This window comes from Thamnophis sirtalis, unplaced genomic scaffold (genome assembly GCF_051295495.1).
Source record: "Thamnophis sirtalis isolate CommonGarterSnake01/CBP01778 unplaced genomic scaffold, rThaSir2_p1.2 scaffold_7, whole genome shotgun sequence".
In the NCBI taxonomy this organism is placed as follows: Eukaryota; Metazoa; Chordata; class Lepidosauria; order Squamata; family Natricidae; genus Thamnophis; species Thamnophis sirtalis.
This window is the reverse complement of record NW_028261387.1, coordinates 29,322,197-29,341,788: the sequence shown is the minus strand read 5'-3', so window position 1 is coordinate 29,341,788 and position 19,592 is coordinate 29,322,197. Positions and strand designations below refer to the sequence as shown.

The following is a 19,592-nucleotide window of genomic DNA, read 5'->3' as shown; positions in this document are numbered from 1 at the left end:
GTGCTGATGCTATGTATTATCATATATGGTAGACTTGTAAAAAGGTCAAAGCATTTTGGATAAAAATATGGTGGATTATGCAAAATATTCTTAAAAAGAGGATAAAGTTTACTCCTCAGTTATTCTTGTTAGGTATAATTACAGACTATACAGTTATAGAGACTAATTTGATTCTGAACTTAACAATGGCAGCAAGACTGTTGGTGGCGCAGTACTGGAAGAAGGAAGATTTGCCTACTAGTCAAGAATGGACGTTAAAAGTAACAAACTTAGCAGAGATGGCTAAAATATCAGCATCTCTCAAGGACCATTCAGATGAGAAATACAAGCTGGAATGGAGAAGATGGATTGATTACATTCAAAATAAATAGGGGACTAAGAAACTCCAGATAGCTTATGAATGAATGAGCAGGGAATGTTACAACTTACCTAAAGTTAGCTTTACAAAAGGGGAGTTAAAGTACAAGTGAGGGATGATGCTAAAGTTAGTTAGTTTATTTTAGTATATGGTTGTTAAATGTTTATACCCTGTATTTGCTCTGGGAGGTTGTGGGGGGGAGGAGGGGGGAGGGGATGTGGGGAGGGAAGGTATATATTTGTAAAACTCTTTAAAACTTTCAATAAAAAAAAGAACTTGTGATCCGTGCTTAACAATGGCAATGGGGACTGCAAGGACACCTTAACGATGAGAATTCTAGTCCCAATGACTGTCATTAAGCAAGGTTGACCTGTACATAAATTCCAATGCGTCATTTTTGTTACGTTTATTCATTAAACATGAAACTCAGTCAACTGAAGATTTAAAAATCTATCACAAATATCATTGACTGGCTGATGGTTCATACAGGTTGCTGCCAGTGTCCTAGGTATCAACCAAGTACCTTCTTAAGATGTACAATGTTCCGAGTAGCACAGTTTTTTGCAGTTCCTCTGGTGTTATTGCAGGAAGCTGCAATTTCTCGATGTGTTTTGTAAAATTCTTGGACATGGTACCAAGTGCCCCGATGACAATGGGTATCACCGTTACATGTTTCATCCATAATCGTGTGGTTTTGATGACCAGGTCACGATATTTTTTTATTTTTCCCAGTTCATTTTCTTTGACTCTGGCATCTCCTGGTACAGCAATATCAATAAATTATATATTTTGGTTTTTTGACAACTATGATATCTGGCCTGTTGTTATTAAATCTGGGAATGATGTAACCCCACAAAATATGACTGGAAAAAGTTATCTTCGGCATGCCTATGAAAGGCTGTTGGGTAGTCAGGGGAGACTGACTTACTGGAACAACTTGTGACATTCCCTGGCAACTTCTCCAATGACTTTGTTTGTGGGAAGTTGGCAGGATAGTCCCCAATGGTGACTGCAGCTTGTTGTGACATCATAATCATGAGTGGTCATCCCAGTGTCCAGATTTTGACTATGTGACCATGGAGGAATTGCAATAGCTGAAATTTCAAGGACCAGTCATAATCCCACTTTTCATGTTTGCCATAACTTTGAATGGTCTCAGAATGAATGAATATAAATTAAGGACTACCTGTATTTGATTTGCCAGCTATTTGTCACTTGATTTTTAGTGGTTTGGCTATGCTCATGAAGTCTTATAATTAATACAGAGTACAAGGTATCTATCATTAACCTAGGAACATGATCTTAGGACTGTCACCCAAGCGAAGGAGTAAAAATGCCTAGACTGTATCTGCCTGGGTATAAGAAAAACTGAAAAGCTTCAATTTCTTACAAATATTTTAAATATATACATTAAAGCACTTTATGTTTTGTCCTCTTACAAGCAAGTTACATGTGGTATATGGTAAAATTGCATAGGCAGCTCATTTCAATGGAAATATGAACAAAAGCTACTATTAACATTATTTCTTTATCATATATTTAACATATATTTTTCAGGATCATCAGTGGGAACAATATTCATGACATTAAAGAAATCATTTAAGAAATATGTAGCCTATCCCATCAAATCTTCCACGCAGTAACATTTCACTCTTCCAAGATATGAACTGCTCTACCCCGTGCAAATTGGAAAAGTAATTTGGCCATCTTTTTATCCAATTTATTAATATAAGTATTGAATAATAGAGGCACTAGCTTCTATTCTTGAATGTTTGGGCAGCCCACTTGATACTTCTCTCCAGTCTTGTGGGGAGCCATTGATGAGCACTTTTTCAATGACTTTTTGAGAGAGGTATGTATTCATTTAACTGTCATCTCATCAAACCCACAGGTGAATCAAAGTGTCCTAAGGTACTTTACTGAAATTACAGCAGATTCCAATTACCCAGAGAGATAGAGAGTTCCCCTAACCCCCACCATGTTCAAACAAAGCCTATAAAGCCATCTGTCAGGAATGCTTTAATTTGAATTCCTTGCCCAGCCAGGGATTAGACTTGATAAGCTAAATTACCCCTTCCAACGCTGTGATTCTATGAACACTTAATATGTCGTTCAGCTCTGGAAGGTCATCAACTCAGTCTGTGATCATCTTATTCTGATGTTTGATTTCCAACTTCAAATACTTCTTGGCATTATTCTGAGTTTTTGCATGTTACCTTGCAGATATCTTTCACTGTAATCTGTTATCATGTATGTCTTTAAAAATACCTTCTTAAAAAAATATCCTGCCTCATAAGTTACCCCAAAAACGGTCTCATACATGAATGTAAAAAAAGGATCTCCCCCCACAATTAACCCTTCCACATTTATTCCTTACCAAAAGGACTAACCAAGGTGAACTGCAATCATTCCGACAACCGATAGCTGGCAGCAAAGGATTTAAAGGTTTCTTTAATCTCTTCACTGCCACCCAGCGATCGTCTAAAGTTTTGCATTCATGTTTGGTATTGTAGTCCTACCACTACCACCATTTCTTCTCAGCCTTTAACTCGGAGAAATAATAGTTACTAACTGCTATCCACTACTATGCCATGCCCCGTGTACCACATTCTCCTCTACCGTATTTTCCCCACAGCACCGTAGCAGCCCGATCATTAATCTGTTGGGTTTATGGTGAACGCACGCCAAGTTAGTGACATTCCTTAAGAGTGGTTTACTTATTTGGACCCATATTCCGGAGCCAACTCCCATCTCCTTACTCACCTGTCCAACCTCTCCCCCCTCCCCGTTTCGTCGCTGCCTCCGATCCCGCCGCCTGTCTCCGTCTCGCCTCCCCTCCCGGCCCTGCTGCATTGTGGTTCGGCCGGACCGGCGACGGCAAGAGCGGAGCCGAGCCAAGCGAAGATGGCTGAGCCGAAGCAGCCGCCGAAGCACGACGGGCGGGTGAAGATCGGCCACTACGTGCTGGGGGACACGCTGGGGGTCGGCACCTTCGGCAAAGTCAAGAGCTGAGTACGGGGCACGGGGCCGGGCAGGCAGGACGGGGCACCGGTTTGCAGGCCGGCGGCGGCGAGAGTAGCAAGCCGGAGCGCTTGCCCGGGATTGGAGCCAGCGAGCAGCCGGGCATCGTCTCCGGGGCTCTTCGCCCCCACCACCCTTTCTCCATCCTCCAGGGTCGCCACTGCAGGGGTTCCGTCTCTTCGGTGGCGGCTGCGTTGGAAGGGAACGGGGGTGGAAAGGCGGCCTGCGGGGCTTGGCACTGCTGGGAGTTGCGAGGCGGCGTAGCAACCTGTCTGTTCCTCCGAGTGTACTAAACTGCTCGAATCTTTTCTCTCCCACACACACGCACAACCTTCCAATGACCGGGTTGGAGTGGATCTCCCAGCACGACTTCCATCATCCCCAGTGCATAGCAATTGCTGCCTGGGGACGATGGGGCTTGAAATCTGTTCATCCACAGAATTAGACTTTGGAGAAGTCAAGTTCAATGGTTGTTTTTTTGTTTTTGTTTTTGAGGGAAGACCCAACCTACAATGCTATAGGTTGATTATACAATAAGTGTGACATTGGGGAGGGGGAGAGAAATTTAATGAAAGCAAATGGGCATGCTAATATTGCACTAAGACCTGGACCATCCACTTGAAGAATAATGCAACGTTTTTTTGCTCCAACAGTACCACAACTATTTAAGTAGGCATTTCTCACTGAGAAATAAGACAGTAACACAATGTTGGGTCAATGTTGTGATTCCGATTTTGGGGAAGAAAATGCCTCCCACAGATCAGTTTGATTTTCCATAAATCCATGGAAAAACTTTTACCTCAAGAAATGCATTTCCTAACACTGCTATTGGGAATTCAATGTTTATTTATTCAGAATCAGAATTGACCATGTTGTGTTCTAGAATGAATTTTGTTTTGATCCATTAGCTATTCACAGTTAATTGACACGGGATTGCAGCCACATTTGTTTTATCTTTTTTTAATCAACTATTCTCCTCAAACTTTTAGGTAATATATATTTTATTTCTATAGCATTCCTGAGATTTGGGAGCTCAGAAAGCCATACTCTTAAGATAGTATACTTTGGAGTGCTGCTTTATTGATCAATGCATTACAAATGATTGATTTAGTTGTTTTAATTTGATTTTCTAATTCTAGAATTATGTTTTAACACAAACTTATTTGGGGTTAATAATGTTTGAACTCATTTCAAAATTGAAATGCCCTTGTGTGCATTTTAGAGAACAGAACACTAAGTAGAATTTAATTTTCAAAGTTGTAATATAGTAATTGAGTTTAATTAAGAAGATACTGTCTTTTCACTGTTCATACTTTTTTACTATTCAGCTATATATAGCATACATACATGTACAGAGGAATATGGCAACCCTTTTGGAAATGTTGAACCATTTTTTACATTTGTAGAGTTAGAAACATCCATATTAGGAACCTACACTGTTACACTACACAACAAATAATACCCTCTCTTGTGACTTCATCCTACAAAGATATTCAAGTAGACTTAACAAGTCCCAAAGGAGTGAAACAATAATATCTCTGTATCTGTTGCTTACTGTAAGCAAATGATGGATTACAAAGCAGGCTGTTTATTATTTATGATTAATGTATTAGAAAAGATTTTGTAGACACATATCTTTTATAAATGGACTACTCAGTAGGAATATGTACATACAAGCTTGTTTATTTTGTTGGCTGGAGTTAGCCAATGTATTTTTTAAATTATTTCAATCAAGGTCACTGAATAAAACACAAATAATCACCCTAGAATTGGGCCGAGCCCAGTCTTGTCATCAGCTTTTACAACTGGGACTCCTCATTCTTGGTTATGTCTGTGGAATATTTTTCCATAAATGCTCCTGGAGATGACAGATACATGAGGTAATATCAGATCATCTGATGGGGCTGCACAAAGGAATGTGGAAGTTTGATTGTTGCAAGTTGCTCAGACTCATTGAGAGTCGGGTGACATACAAGTTTAATAAATTATATATTATTATTACTTCTGACATTATAGCAAACAACTATATACATCTGCTGCATTATTATCATTAACAGACTCTCAGTTAAACATTTGGGAAAAGGGGATGAGTGGTGATGATTATAGTTGCTTTTCAATCATTCCCAATTCTGAGTAACCTGGACAGATTTCCACAATTTTCTTGACAAGGTTTTCAAAACTGGTTTTCCATTGTCTCCTACCAAGGGCTAAGAGTAAGAAATTATGCCAAGGTCACCTAGCTGGCTTTTATGCTTAAGATAAGACTAGAACTCATGGTCTCCCAGTGTCTAGCCTGAGGCCTTGATGGATCTCAAGCTAACACACGTAGAAATGCTTGGTTATTTTAACTGAGAAATAACTCAGTGTTATTTCTGCTATTTGTAGACAGCTTATTTCAGATATGTATATAACTAGCATCTTTGTTGTATCATTTCCCAACATATTTAGCTAAAGATTAGTGTTTTGATTACTAGAAAGGAATTCCCTAATCTTCCCTCTCCACTCTTAGTCTCTCTTCTCAGAAATAGAAACAAAATATTCCAAAATTAGTAGAAGTATTTTACAGAATTCAGGAAGTCCTCAACTTCCAACAATTTGTTTAGTGACCAGTCAAAGTTACAGTGGCACTGAAAAATGTGACTTATGACCGTATCTCTATGGTCATGTGATTTACATTTGCATGCTTGACAACTGGTTCATGTTTATAACGGTTGCAGTGTCCCAGGGTTGTGTGATCACCTTTTGCAACCTTCTGACAAACAAAGTCAACAAGAAAACCAGATTCTCTTAACAGCCAGGTTACTAACCTATCAGCTCCAGCGATTCACTTACAAGAGTGGCAAGAAAAATCATAAAATAGAGCAAAACTCACTGAACAAATGTCTCACTTAATCATAAAAATTTTGGGATGATCATCATCAATTGCTAATGTGTACCAAACAAGTAATTCTTAATTAAAATTACCATATCAGGGATGCAGAAAGCTAATCATTTACTAAATAGCTGCAAATTATTAACTATTTGCTGTCAATTAATAGCCTTATGGATTTTGCAACCCATATGCATATTATTGGTAAATACATGTACATAAGGCAATATGAAGATTGCGGTTGTACTGATTTACAACTTGGGTGTTAAAACCAAGTGTTTGCTAGGATTCAGAGAGCTTAGTTTAAGAAAAATTATAAAGGTATGACTATATACAAAGAAAGATATTACTCTTTACTTTTTATCACTTTTTATTACATTTCATAATGAAATGTGAATGGATATATTTCCAGGATAAGAAAAGCTATGTATTTCCTTTTCTAAATGTCCTTTTCTGTACATAAATATCTCCAGCATATCTATTGATACCTTCCCAATATTATTACTATTTCTAGAATACCAGCCAGTAAGGAGAACACACTTTTTAAAATGAAGTCCAAAAGTGATATAAAATTAAGAGTAAACAAAATCAGTGAAGATAGTTGGAGAGCCTTCAAGATATCCAAAATTTCATAATTTATCATTTATTCAAAATTACATGCTGCCATATTTGTATTAATTCTCAAGACACTGCAAACTTTTTGTGCCTGGTTAATACAGGTCTTTTCTGGCACTTCAAGCACAAGCTAGGTAATCAAATAGTGGTTTTTTATTTTTTTATTCTGAATTCTTATAAATGGAAAATAAATGATAGTTCTTACTGAGCCTTTGTGTTTGTTTCTGTAATAGTAACTTACAGCATCACTCAGGCATTGCCATGATGGTATGTAACCTGTCTGCATTAGCAATTTATCACCACAGCAGTGTCTGGGTGATGTTGTAAATTGCTGGTTTCCTCTCTGTAATCATTTGGACCATTTGTGAAGTTGCTTTACATTTCTTGGAAAAATCCTTATACATCATAGTTCCAGTAGAGGTAAAATAGAGATACTGGTCTATATATCTTGCATGTAATAAAGCATCATTTATCTCAAAATTTGCTTTTCATTCTGAATTTGTATAGGAACATAAAATGAGCAAGCGAAACTATTTTCATTTTGAAGCATGGCAAGCCAGTTTATTTTTAGAACACTCTTATTGAGGAAAGAATTTGAGGCTGCCCTTATCTCTGCTAATAATAGTGACTTGCTCAATTTATACAGCCACCGAATTACCACTCCACCCTCTCCTTTAGTCAGGCAACCTCTTAATTGCAGATTTTCTAGTTCATAGTTCACTTGGTTTTAAAATGTAATGATTTTTTAAAGCTGGGGTGCTAAACTTTGCAGCCTATTTATTTACTTCTTCCTTTTAGAATATCATAAGGATTCTTTGAATTCCAGGATAAATATTATGTTAGTTTTTTTTTAATATATAAATCTGATACTAGAAGGAAATGCATGCTTGGAAATCTATACATATAATTGAATGTGTATGTTTCTCCAAGTGTGTGCCTTTTTTGTTGTTACTTTATGGAATACAACCATGGGTGATTCTACAGAAATCTCCCTCTTGGCTTAGATCTTTTAAAAACAATTATTATTAATTGCTAAATTTTGCCTTAATTTCCCCCCTAAAACAGTTGTTTCAAAAATACTGGATTGGAAGCTAATAAACTGCACATTAGATGGATAGTTCTAGTGGGAATAGGGAAATATTATTATTAGTCTGAAAATATAAGGAATAGATAAATAATTTCTAAAAGGAAAATGAGCAAGCAGTAATTTTCCTGAAGAAAAAAGGAAATATTCCATGATAAATTTTAAATCAATTGCTTAACAAGACTATAGTGATGCAGTAATATATTATATCGCCTGAAATGGATAAGACTCTCGGCTACATTATCTAGAATTTCAGTCATAATATAATTTGTAATAATTTTTTATATTTATATTCTATTGTTCCAGGAGCTCAAGGCAGAGTGAATAGCAAAACTAGGTGAGAAATACTGGGCTGAGAGTGACTATTCCAAATCACCCAGGGAGTTTCGATGATGAGGTGAACTTGAACCTTGGTTTCTTTGGCCTGAAAGACTAATAAGATATGACTGTCTGATCCTTCAGGATAGACTTTGAAATGAACATATGAAGTCCTTGACTTATGACCATAATTGAGCTCACAAATGTCTGTTGTTAAGTGAGTTATGCACCTATTTGCAACCTTTCCTATCACACAGTTGTTACGTGAATCACCACAGTTGTTAAATTACCGTATTTTTCAGAGTATAAGACACACTCCCCCCCCCCCCCAAAAGGGGGAAAATCTGAGTGGATCTTATACACTGAATACAGCATTTTTGGCCTACCAAAACACTGCCCCTTCGCAAAAATGAACGTGTAGAGGGTTTGGGAAGCCTGCAAAGTACTCCTGGGGGCTGGGGAAGACAAAAATGAGCAAAAAATGGGCCGTGTTTGCTCGTTTATGTCCCCCACAGCCCCCAGGAACATACTACAAGCCTCCCAAAGCCTCTGCATGCCCCCCTTTTTTGCAAAAAACAGGCCGTTTGTTTCTTGTTTTTGCCCCCTCAGCCCCCCAGGAGCACTTTGCAGGCTTCGTTTCACAAAAAACGAGGCATGCACAGGGTTTGGGAGGCCTGTAGAGTACAAAAACTTTTTAAAAAAACTTACCTGTTCAAAATGATGGTGCGTCGTATATTTCAGTGCGTCTTATAGTCCGAAAAATACAGTAGTAACAAAGTTGTCAAGTGAATCTGTCTTCCCATTGAATTTGCTTGTCAGAAGGTCATAAAATGTGATCATATGAACATGGGATATTGCAACTGTCATAAATATGAACCAGTTACCAAGCATCTGAATTTTTATCACATGACCATGGGAAAACAATAGTCGTCGGTGTGACAAACAGTCATAAGTCACTTTTTTCAGTGCTGTTGTAACTTTGAAAAGTCCCTAAATTAACTGTTGTTAATCGAGGATTATCTGTATTGATACTTATTATTGTGAAGTAGTTTGGATTTAGTTCAGCTTGATTCATTTTCTGTATCTTCTATTTCCCCTCCAAAAAATATTGCTCTAAAAACTAAATATTTAAAATTTTTATTTAGAAAAGTTGATTCTTTGCTAAAGGTCAAATAAACATCTACAGAACAATCACATATGATTGCAGTCTCATCTATATACTTTTACTTGGAAGTGAGTTCCTTGCAATTATTTAGAATTACTTCTAAATAAACATACTGTAAGAATTTTGATTTTTCTTTCTTAATTGTGTATGTTAAATGCAAGCGAAACATGCCATCCTTTTGTTTCAAAACTTATAAAATAGAAAGTTTTGCAACCAATAGCAAATGGATGAGAGAAAGCTTTTAATAGAACTCAATTAAATAATGAAATGCTATAAATAATTCTATGCAGCAAGTGGCCTGTTGAAAGACAGGTGGACAGAAATGTACAAAAATCTTGATGATTTTGAACTGGAGCTCCTGTCAGGTTGAGCTAGCACAACCAATTTTGATCCGGGATTTGGGGTATAATATAAAATATTATTGAAGAAGGTCGGCAAAGCAAGGTTGCCCTAATTAATGCAAATAATTAGTTGAAAATAGCATTCACAAAAGAAGAAATGATGAAAGCTTTCTCTTCTCATTAGTGATTTTGAGAGTGGCGATAACCAGATTGCTGCAGGATACTGTCCTTCCCTACTTTTGTTTTATTAGAGTCAAAGCAGTAAGTATTAAAGTAGCTTTAGAAGTCATCATGTGGCAAATCTTTTGGGGCATTCAGCCTTAGCTCTTAACAATGACATGTCACCAGCGACATGTCCTTTATCTCATTTATACAGAGAGGCAAACTGGTACCTACCGGTTCTTTCCTTCAGTGCACAGTTGTCATTGCTAGTGAGTGAACTGGAAAAAAAATGGCTCCTTTTGGTGGCACATATAAAAAAAAAATCATGATACAATACTCTTTAAAACTTATGCTGCCCTCGATGTAAGAAAAAGCATTTCAACTCAGACTTAATTTATATTTTTGTTACTACTTTTATCAATGTTGTAAAAGTAATTAGACAAATTTATCCACAACCCAATATCTTAACTATTGGTTTTGGAATAATGTAACTTCCAGAAAGATAGATACGCAGATTTGGAATAAACTGTATTTTCATATTTCTGTAATAATGCAATTCCATATATACCAACTCAACAATACAATAAGTTTCATTAACTCCTATTATTTTGGTAGGATTTCATAGCCTTGCAGAGATTGCAGTCTTGCAGTCTAAAAAATGTACATGAAGCACAGTCTTGAAAAACCCAGGGAAACTTTTTTCTGAGTAGAAATTGTAGTGTTAATACAACACTGAGCAACATGATGGCCTAGTGGCAAAGACTCTGGCCTCCTGTTTAGAAGGTCGAGAGTTCAATCCTAGGTAGCAGCAGTTTTTTCTCTCCCAGGGCATAAAGAAAAAGAAATATTCTTGTGGATTCTGTGTGGCATCAGGAAAGGCATGCAGCCAGTTCAGCCCCACCCAGTCGCCCTGGCTTTACTCTGAATTCAGGGATTAAAGGGTCATAAAAAGGGAGGTTTGTTTTAGTGCATAAATGACACATCTCACAAATCAGTAACCTCTTTTATGTAAGCAGAAATTAACATTCAACTTTTTCTTTCTTTTATTTAGTTGGAGAACACCAGCTTACTGGACATAAAGTAGCAGTGAAAATTTTAAACAGGCAAAAAATTCGTAGTTTGGATGTTGTTGGAAAGATCAAACGAGAAATCCAAAATTTAAAACTTTTCAGGCATCCCCATATTATCAAACTGTAAGTGTACTTACTCTTTTTCTCTTTGTAGCAAAATACAAAAAAAGTGTGAACTATGTATTTCTGTATTGCAAATATTTTGCTGTATTTCTAATATGTTTAAGAATAATATAAATTAAGTGTTGGAATCACAAAGTAAGTTTTATTGCTCTTATATTGAATTTACTCCCATGTCCATAGAATTCTTGTATGGACATTCTTCCTTTTGAAACTCAATCAGCAAAATATATATTGAGATTCAGTTAGGTTATTATTGCCATATTAATTGCTGTTATTAATTAAATTTACATGCCACCCATATCACGGTTGATGACTCTGGATCATTATAAAATGTTCTTCAAAATGTTTCAAACTAGATTATATTTCTTGCTCTGTAACAAACAGTACAGTATACTTTTCTGGGATAACTGGTACAAGATTGGACAGTTGCTTGATAAAAGCAAAGAAGCACATATTGTAGGTGTTCATGTTAGATTCATGAAGTGAGAAATAGATCTTTTAGTCTAGATAGACTATTTCAATAGTATATGTATGTATTAAAATTTCAAGAGCAAAATTGAAATGTCTTTCAATTTCATTGAATAATGCATAAAAAGAAAGTACTCGGTTTATTCAAGCACAGTAGCTGTGCAATTCTGTGAGCAATGCCTAAAGAAAAAAAGCAAGTCTTTTTTTCCTCGTATAGCATGGTTGAGATCTTTCTTGGTTGTCCATTTTGGACCTCCATTAAAATTGCTGCATTATTGTAAATACATGTATAGACAGGTGGTATTCAGCAGGTTCTGATCAGTTCTGGAGAACTGGTAGCGGAAATTTTGAGTAGTTTGGAGAACCGGTAAGTACCACCTCTGACTGGCCCCGCCCCCATCTATTCTTTGCCTCCGAAGTCCCAGCTGATCGGGAGGAAATGGGGATTTTGCAGTAGCCTTCCCTTGCCACGCCCACCAAGCCACGCCCAGAGAACCGGTAGTAAAAAAAATTGAATCCCACCACTGGTATAGACATATTGTATGCTCTTAATAATAGTGAATATATATAATAGCTTTATATAGGTAGTCCTTAATTTATAACAATTCATTTAGTGTCCATTCAAAGTTACAACGGAACTAAATAAAGTGAGTTATGATTGTTTTTCGCACTTACAACTGTTGCAGTATCTCCACAGTCATCAAAATTCAGATGCTTGGCAACTGACTCATATTTATGACAGTTGCAATGTCCCAGGGTCATAAAGATCACCTGTCGTAATCTTCTGACAAGCAGCGTCAATGGAGAAGCCAGAGTCTCTGAACAATCGTGTTATTAATTTAACAAATGCAGTAATTCACTTAACAACGGTGACAAGAAAGATAATAAAAGGGGGCAAAATTCACTTAATATTTTGCTTAGTAACAAAAAAATTGGGTTCAACTGTGGTCGTAAGTTGAGAACTATCTGTATTATGGATCCAGACAGATTGTAAATAGGAATAATTATTATTGCACCATGTTTTGGGACTAAATGAGAAAGCTAATGAAAACTCCACCAGTCCTACATTGTGAGGTGAAGGAACCGTTCCTATTATGTAACCATTAGACGTATACTAACATATTTTGACTTTTGAGTCTAAAGTGTCTTAATTTTCTCTTGGTATCAATGTTCAGAATATTAGTTCTGAGAAGATTTATTGAACAAAGATCTTAGAGGAGTGAAGAAGTTTAATGTAGGGGGTGGAGTAGGAGGAATGAAGATCTATCAAACATTTTAATTGAGCAGAGTCCCAAAGGAATTTATATTTGCTCTGCAAAAAAAAAAAGAGAACAATTTATCTTTTAGAATTGAAAAGCAATGATATAGAAAGTAAATTCCAGTGATTTTGTTAAGGACTGCTTTATGATTCGACAAGGGTTCTTACGAACTTCATCTAGCAAAAACATTTAAGATGCTATTATTTTCTTGTATGTTTTCAATAGGTATCAGGTGATCAGCACCCCTACTGATTTTTTCATGGTGATGGAATATGTGTCTGGTGGAGAATTGTTTGATTATATCTGTAAACATGGACATGTAAGTGTCTTATCCAGTTGGAATAAAATGCATGTGGTAAAAGGACAAAGAGACAATAGTGGAAAATAGAGTTGCTTTGCTAAATTGGATTCTTTTAAGTCAGTAAGATCAAGAATAGGCCATGCCTATTAGACATATGTAAAATGGCTTATTATTGAATCAAATCACTGATGTATATTTCTTCCTTTATTATAGCTATTGGCTACAATACTCTTCCCCATCTGGTGCCCACCAGATGCATTGCATTTAACAATTGGACCATTTTCACTTGGATAATGATGTTAAAATCCAACACATCAAATAAACTTTAAATTGGGAGAGGTTGCTATGCAGTCTTACAATTCAGCAAGTCTAATCATCATCATGGCTCAAAGCGAATATATCTTAAATAATTGGAAATTAATATAAGCGCTAAGCAGAAGCAATCTCCATCACCTTATTTTGTTTTAAATCTTCTACAGCCCAATGGTTGACTTTAGATCAGAGTTTCTCAGCCTTGGTCATTTTTAGAGGCCTGGACTTCAACTCCCAGAATTCCCCAGCCAGCAAGACCTTTTAAAGTGGCCAAGGTTTACACCATACCAAATATACACAGTAACAGTGATTTGGAGGTAGTAATTCATCTGATTTTGTAGAAACATGCAAACATAGATACAGCTGTCATTTCACACACAATCTTAAAATTTATTTGGTGTTGTGGAAAGATTTATAGGTATGTTTAGTTAGTGATATGCTTACTAGCCAATGATATGAATAAGAATTTATTTGGTGTTGTGGAAAGATTTATAGGTATGTTTAGTTAGTGATATGCTTACTAGCCAATAATATGAATAAGAATTTAGGCTAAGAACAGCACAAATGCTTCAGCAAAAACATGTTTTATAGACAAATAATACAATTCAAAGTACTTTATTCTTTGGATTATTTTTCTTTTCAAAATAGTTATTGATGAACATTATAAGAGAATCTAAGTAATTTGTAAAGTAAAAGCAGATTTAATTTTTACTCTTTCTTTCTCTCTTTTTCTTTTTTAATTTTTTTTTAAATTTTATTTACAAACATGTAAAATGCACACACACAAAACTTAGACATACACCACATTTACACAATGCAATACGAACAGGAGCTTCCTGTTCCTTCTAAGAGCAATTGCCAAGTGATATCGCTCACCTTACATTGTTTCCCCTTCTATTATATTTCATTTGCGTTTCACCATTCTTAACCCTCTTATCTTACTCATCTGTCTGCTATATTGGCTGATTACCTCTAGTAAATTTAAACCATTTGGATACATATATAGGTGTTAATTCTCCTTAACTACTATTTTTGGGCTTTGTTGTCTTTCTTCATTGATCCTTATTTCTTTCCTCCATCCACCTATACCATTTATCCCATATCTGGTAGTATTCTGTTTCTTCTTTCCCTGGATTTCTTTTGTTAATTTGTCCATTTCAGCACAGTCCATAACCTTTCTTATTATTTCATCTTCACTTGGAATTAATTTGTTTTTCCATTTCTGGGTAAAGGCAATCCTCGCCGTCGTAATTATATGTAATATTAAATACTGAATTTCTTTTTTATATTTCACAGTCATTATTCCTAATAAAAAAACCTTCAGGTTTTCATTCTATTTTAACACCTGTTATTACCTCTAGCTACTTTTTGAACTTTTTTGATCCTTTTCCAAGAATTTTTAGCCTCCTCACAGGTCCACCATAGGTGGTAGTATGTTCCATGTATTGATTCACATTTCCAGCATTTTGGAGAGGTATTTGTTGAGTTTTTAGCTAACCTTGTTGGTTCCAGGTGCCATCTGTAAACCATTTTTCTTTAATCTTTGGAAAATATTAGGAGAGCAAAATGCTTCCTCATGCATATTATATAAATCTAATATAGGAGTAACATTTTCTACCATTATTTTGCATTTTTGTAGTTTAGTCTACTGTTTATAACTTTAGTCAGTGATGAATGTGTTACATAATAGTTAATTATAAAATGTAAAGTATGCAGTTATTTTGATTATTCTATCATTATAATCAGCTGATAAGGCTCATTAATTAATGAAGTAATTCCACTTTAGTTTTGAACTCAACTACATCATTCTCTATAAACAGACAAAGCCAAATTAGGTTGTCTTGTTGTAATTGATGACATCTTGTAGCTTGAAGTTTCAATAGTATACTTAAAAAATGTCTCTTGTGTGAAAATTAACTTCTCTCCGCAGATACATCATTTAGAAGGATTTGACTTAAAATGACCTTTACTGACACCCCCCCCCACACACACCGGGAATTGCTTCTAGGTTTTATGCATAATATTTTTTAAAAATGTGAACTCACACACCTTTTCTACCATCACAGTACTCTATCTCTTCATCCTACTCTTCATGTACTAGTTCTACTTCAGAACACTGGAGTATGTAATTTTTTTATTATTATTTCCACATATAAAATGTATGCAGAGTTCATTTTGAAAATTTACATTAGTTATTTTTATAAACATAAAATGTTCCAGGAACCAAGCTGTAGGAACACCAGACTTGTTCTGATGTGTGCGTGAGAAATGGATAGATCTGAATCACTTGTGTGGTTTCTCCCATTTTTAAAGGGGTAGATTTCATGTCATTTTAGTTTTTTTTAAATTGTATCAGACTTAGAGCTTACACTTCCGTTTTTTTCCTGTATTTTAAAATCAACAATTGCATCAAAGCTGAAATGCAAGGATTTCTTATGCTGTCTAAGCTCAGGAAACTGTATTTTGGTTTAATAGAAGCTTCCTAAATCAAGCCAGGATAAAGCCATAGTTAGAATAAAACTCAATACCTTGGGATTAGATCTTATAAAGCATTAGAGTTGGTTCTGGAGGAAAAGTTTTCAATATTCTTTGTGCACTCAAAAGAATGGGATTAAGCATAAGGCATCAGTTGCTGTGTGAAAGGATGAAGCAGCCCATAGATAGAAGCAACAGTATCAGCAAGGTAAATGCCTCTTTATGCCAATCAGGGACTCCAGTACTGATGTAAAAACACTTCCCTGCATTTTTGCCAACTGTGACTTATGTTAGGGGTCGGATAAGGAATAGGCACAAAAATGTTCAAGATCATTTATGAATGTCTATAGATCTTTGGAAAGTTCTTGGAGAGGATTATGCAGTAATACATTGATTCTTTGATCATCACAGTTTTAAAACCTCGGTCTAGTTTGCCTCCAGATGTGTTTTATTATATCTTTCATCCCAGCTCACCTGAGCTAGTGGGCATGTGGTTTGAGAATGACTGAAATTGTCAGTTCATCAATCAGTTTTATTACAGTCACAGACCAGTATCAAAAATTCATTATGTTGTTTTAGATTATAATAAAATAAAAGATTTTCAAGCTACATAAAATTACATAAAAACAGTATAAAATATAGTTTCACACAAAAATAAAAGGGAAAGGCCCCTGGTGACTATCTTCAATGTGACAACACCACTTGCTACTTCTAGGGCATTGATCCCATCTCATCTTTTTCACTGTAAACACACTGCATTACTTGGGGAAGAAATCTGCTTCTTTGTTTTATTGTGTTGTTTGCAAATTGTGTAATCAAATCCTGCCCTTGCAGAAGTGTTACCTTATTTCTCCTGAGTATCCCCATCAGCAAATTTCTTGCTTGATCATAACTCATTCCCACTAGCAGTTGGAGAATTTCTCACTGTTTCTTCAGTTTCTAGGATTCATAGAAAATACAGTATATATACGGTTAAAAAAGGCCAGAGTTTGTGACAAAAAAATCTAAATTTAATCCAAAGTTAGACTGGTCTCTAAATGAAGTGATCTAGGCCATATAGGGAAAACTCAGAGAGAACCAGGTGAGGAGATGCTTAATTTTTGGACAGCCTTAATTTTCAGAAACTGTGTAAAAATATCACTTCTTGTTTTTCAATTTAGTGCTATTAACCATACTGTAATTCTAAATTTGTCTTGTGGTTCATCCAAGAAAGGATTGCTGCATTGTTGAGTGGTATACAGAAAATCCTAGAGTAGGGATATCAAACTGGCGGCCCATGGGGCAGATGTGTTACATGCTGGTTACGCCCACCCCAGCTCCGCAAATGGGGAAAATGTCGTAAAACATCACTTGATGACAATGTGATGCGGCGAGTTTGACATCCGTGTCCTAGAGCATTTATTAGCTTTTGTTGTTGCTGTTGTTGTTGTTGCAGGTAGAAGAAGCTGAAGCCAGGCGCCTCTTTCAGCAAATTCTGTCAGCTATGGATTACTGCCATAGGCATATGGTAGTTCACAGAGATCTGAAACCAGAGAATGTGCTGCTGGATGCACACATGAATGCCAAGATAGCTGATTTTGGTATGTGACCCTAATAGCATTCCAAAAATGTAATTGGCTACGAGCCATTCCCTGGACTGTGTCAATGTCTTTCAGGGAACTCAGTGTTATTTTCCATCAACATTAGAAGCTTCTGTGTTACTGTGAAGAGCTGTTTTAACTGAAAACATTGGCTTAATCTCAGGGTTCCAAATAGCATCCAAAAGTAAATCGGAGTCTGAGGCAAAGGATTCCTCAAAGTTTCAATTTATTAAAAGAGCCATGTTGGCACATCTGGGAAAACCCTAATCTGAAAGCTTCCCAGCTTTCCCACCCAATTGAAAGTTCAAGATCTTGCCCCACACCCATAAGTCCATCACATGGTCCAATCTTCCACTGCCATGCTGGCAGCTTCCACACATCCAGTTCCAGTCAGGTGTAGAGGTGCAGAGACAAAAGTTCACCTTGGCTTTCTAGACATTTTTTTGTTATGACTACATATCACACAACTCATAATACCCCCTCCCATTTTTCCACAATAGAAAATGCATAGTAGAATAATAGAAAGTGTGGCAGGCCTGAGACCCAAAAGAAAAGATGGCTTTCAGTCTTCTCCAAAGGTAGTAAACTATAGGTAAAGAAACTCCATGTCTGAAAGGTTTTCAATAGAACAACAACAAAATTAGGAAGTTAGATTCCAGGCCGTTTCTGAGCCATTTCTAGAACAACTATCTTTCTACTATTTATTTTATGGGGAGTAATATTCAGCCATGTGAAGTTCACTATAACCTAAATTGCTTTTGTTAGTAAACTCATTGGAAAATACATTGTGAATTATCAGTGGTGGCAGGTGTTTCTCCTAGCTCTCTTTGCTTTCCTACCACAATGAAGAAAATATATTTACAAAAATATCTGCTCTAGTGATAGATCTTTTGTCATAACACCAGTCTTAAGTGAGCAAAATAACAAATTCATTTTTAACACAATCTATGTAGTATACTGTATATACTTTTAAAATAAATAATTTCCATTTTCCCCTTCTCATTTGTTTTACTTCCCCTTCAAATTGAAACAGCAAAAAATAAAAATATGTCACTTAAACTAATGCTCATCTTTATGCTAGATAAATAAGAATATTCCAGGTCAGGTATAAAACACAAAGTTTTATACTGTTTGTCTGATATCCAGAACTTTCTCTTCTAGGTCTCTGTGTGCAAGATTTAATTATTGGTAGGATTAATTTGGATGCAGGAATCTGTAGAAAAAATGAGATTCTATATATATTAACATTTAACATTTTTAACATTTTATTAAGATTTATAGGCCGCCCTTTTCCCTGAGGGGACTCAGGGCGGCTTACAATCACAGGGAAGGGGGTGCAATATCAAAAACAAACAATATGTGAACAAAAGAAAGAAGATAATAAAACACAACTTGCATTCAACAGTCAACACTCGGGCGGGTAAATTGGGAACCTATCCCCAGGCCTGATGGGAGAGCCAGGTCTTGAGGGCTGTGCGGAAGGTCTGGATGGTGGTGAGGGTACGGATCTCAACGGGGAGGTCGTTCCAAAGGGTCGGAGCTACTACTGAAAAGGCTCTCCTCCGTGTAGTCGCCAGTCGGCACTGACTGGCAGATGGAACTCGGAGGAGGCCCAATCTATGCGATCTAATTGGTCGCAGGGAGGTAATTGGCAGGAGGCGGTCTCTCAAGTACGCAGATCCACTACCATGGAGGGCTTTATGAGTGACAAGTAGCACCTTGAAGCGCAGGGTCGGAGCTGCAACAGAAAAGGCTCTCCTCCGTGTAGTCGCCAGTCGACATTGACTGGCAGATGGGATTCGGAGGAGACCCAGTCTGTGCGATCTGATCGGTCGGAGGGAGGTAATCGGCAGAAGGCGGTCTCTCAAGTACCCAGATCCACTACCATGGAGTGCTTTAAAGGTGGTCATCAATACCCTGAAGCGCACCCGGAGATCGACAGGTAGCCAGTGCAGCTCGCGGAGGATGGGTGTAACGTGGGCGAACCGTGGTGCGCCCACTATCACTCGCGCGGCTGCATTCTGGACTAACTGCAGTCGCCGGATGCACTTCAAGGGCAACCCCATGTAGA

General features: G+C 36.7%; 1 protein-coding gene across 3 annotated transcripts in view; it reads left to right on the top strand.

The window, feature by feature from the left end:
• Positions 1-3,189: 3,189 nt before the first annotated feature.
• Positions 3,190-19,592, top strand: part of PRKAA2 (protein kinase AMP-activated catalytic subunit alpha 2) — a 39,410-nt gene continuing 23,007 nt past the window's right edge. For 2 of the 3 annotated variants that reach the window (XM_087719616.1, XM_087719615.1), the window contains exons 1-4: positions 3,190-3,365; positions 10,985-11,126; positions 13,079-13,172; positions 17,377-17,521. In XM_087719616.1, coding sequence (XP_087575742.1) covers positions 3,263-3,365; positions 10,985-11,126; positions 13,079-13,172; positions 17,377-17,521 — 484 coding nt within the window. In that variant the 5' untranslated portion in view covers positions 3,190-3,262. Of the gene's footprint in view, positions 3,366-9,468; positions 10,033-10,984; positions 11,127-13,078; positions 13,173-17,376; positions 17,522-19,592 lie in introns of those variants that run through there. The other variant, XM_087719617.1, reaches the window with a different exon arrangement.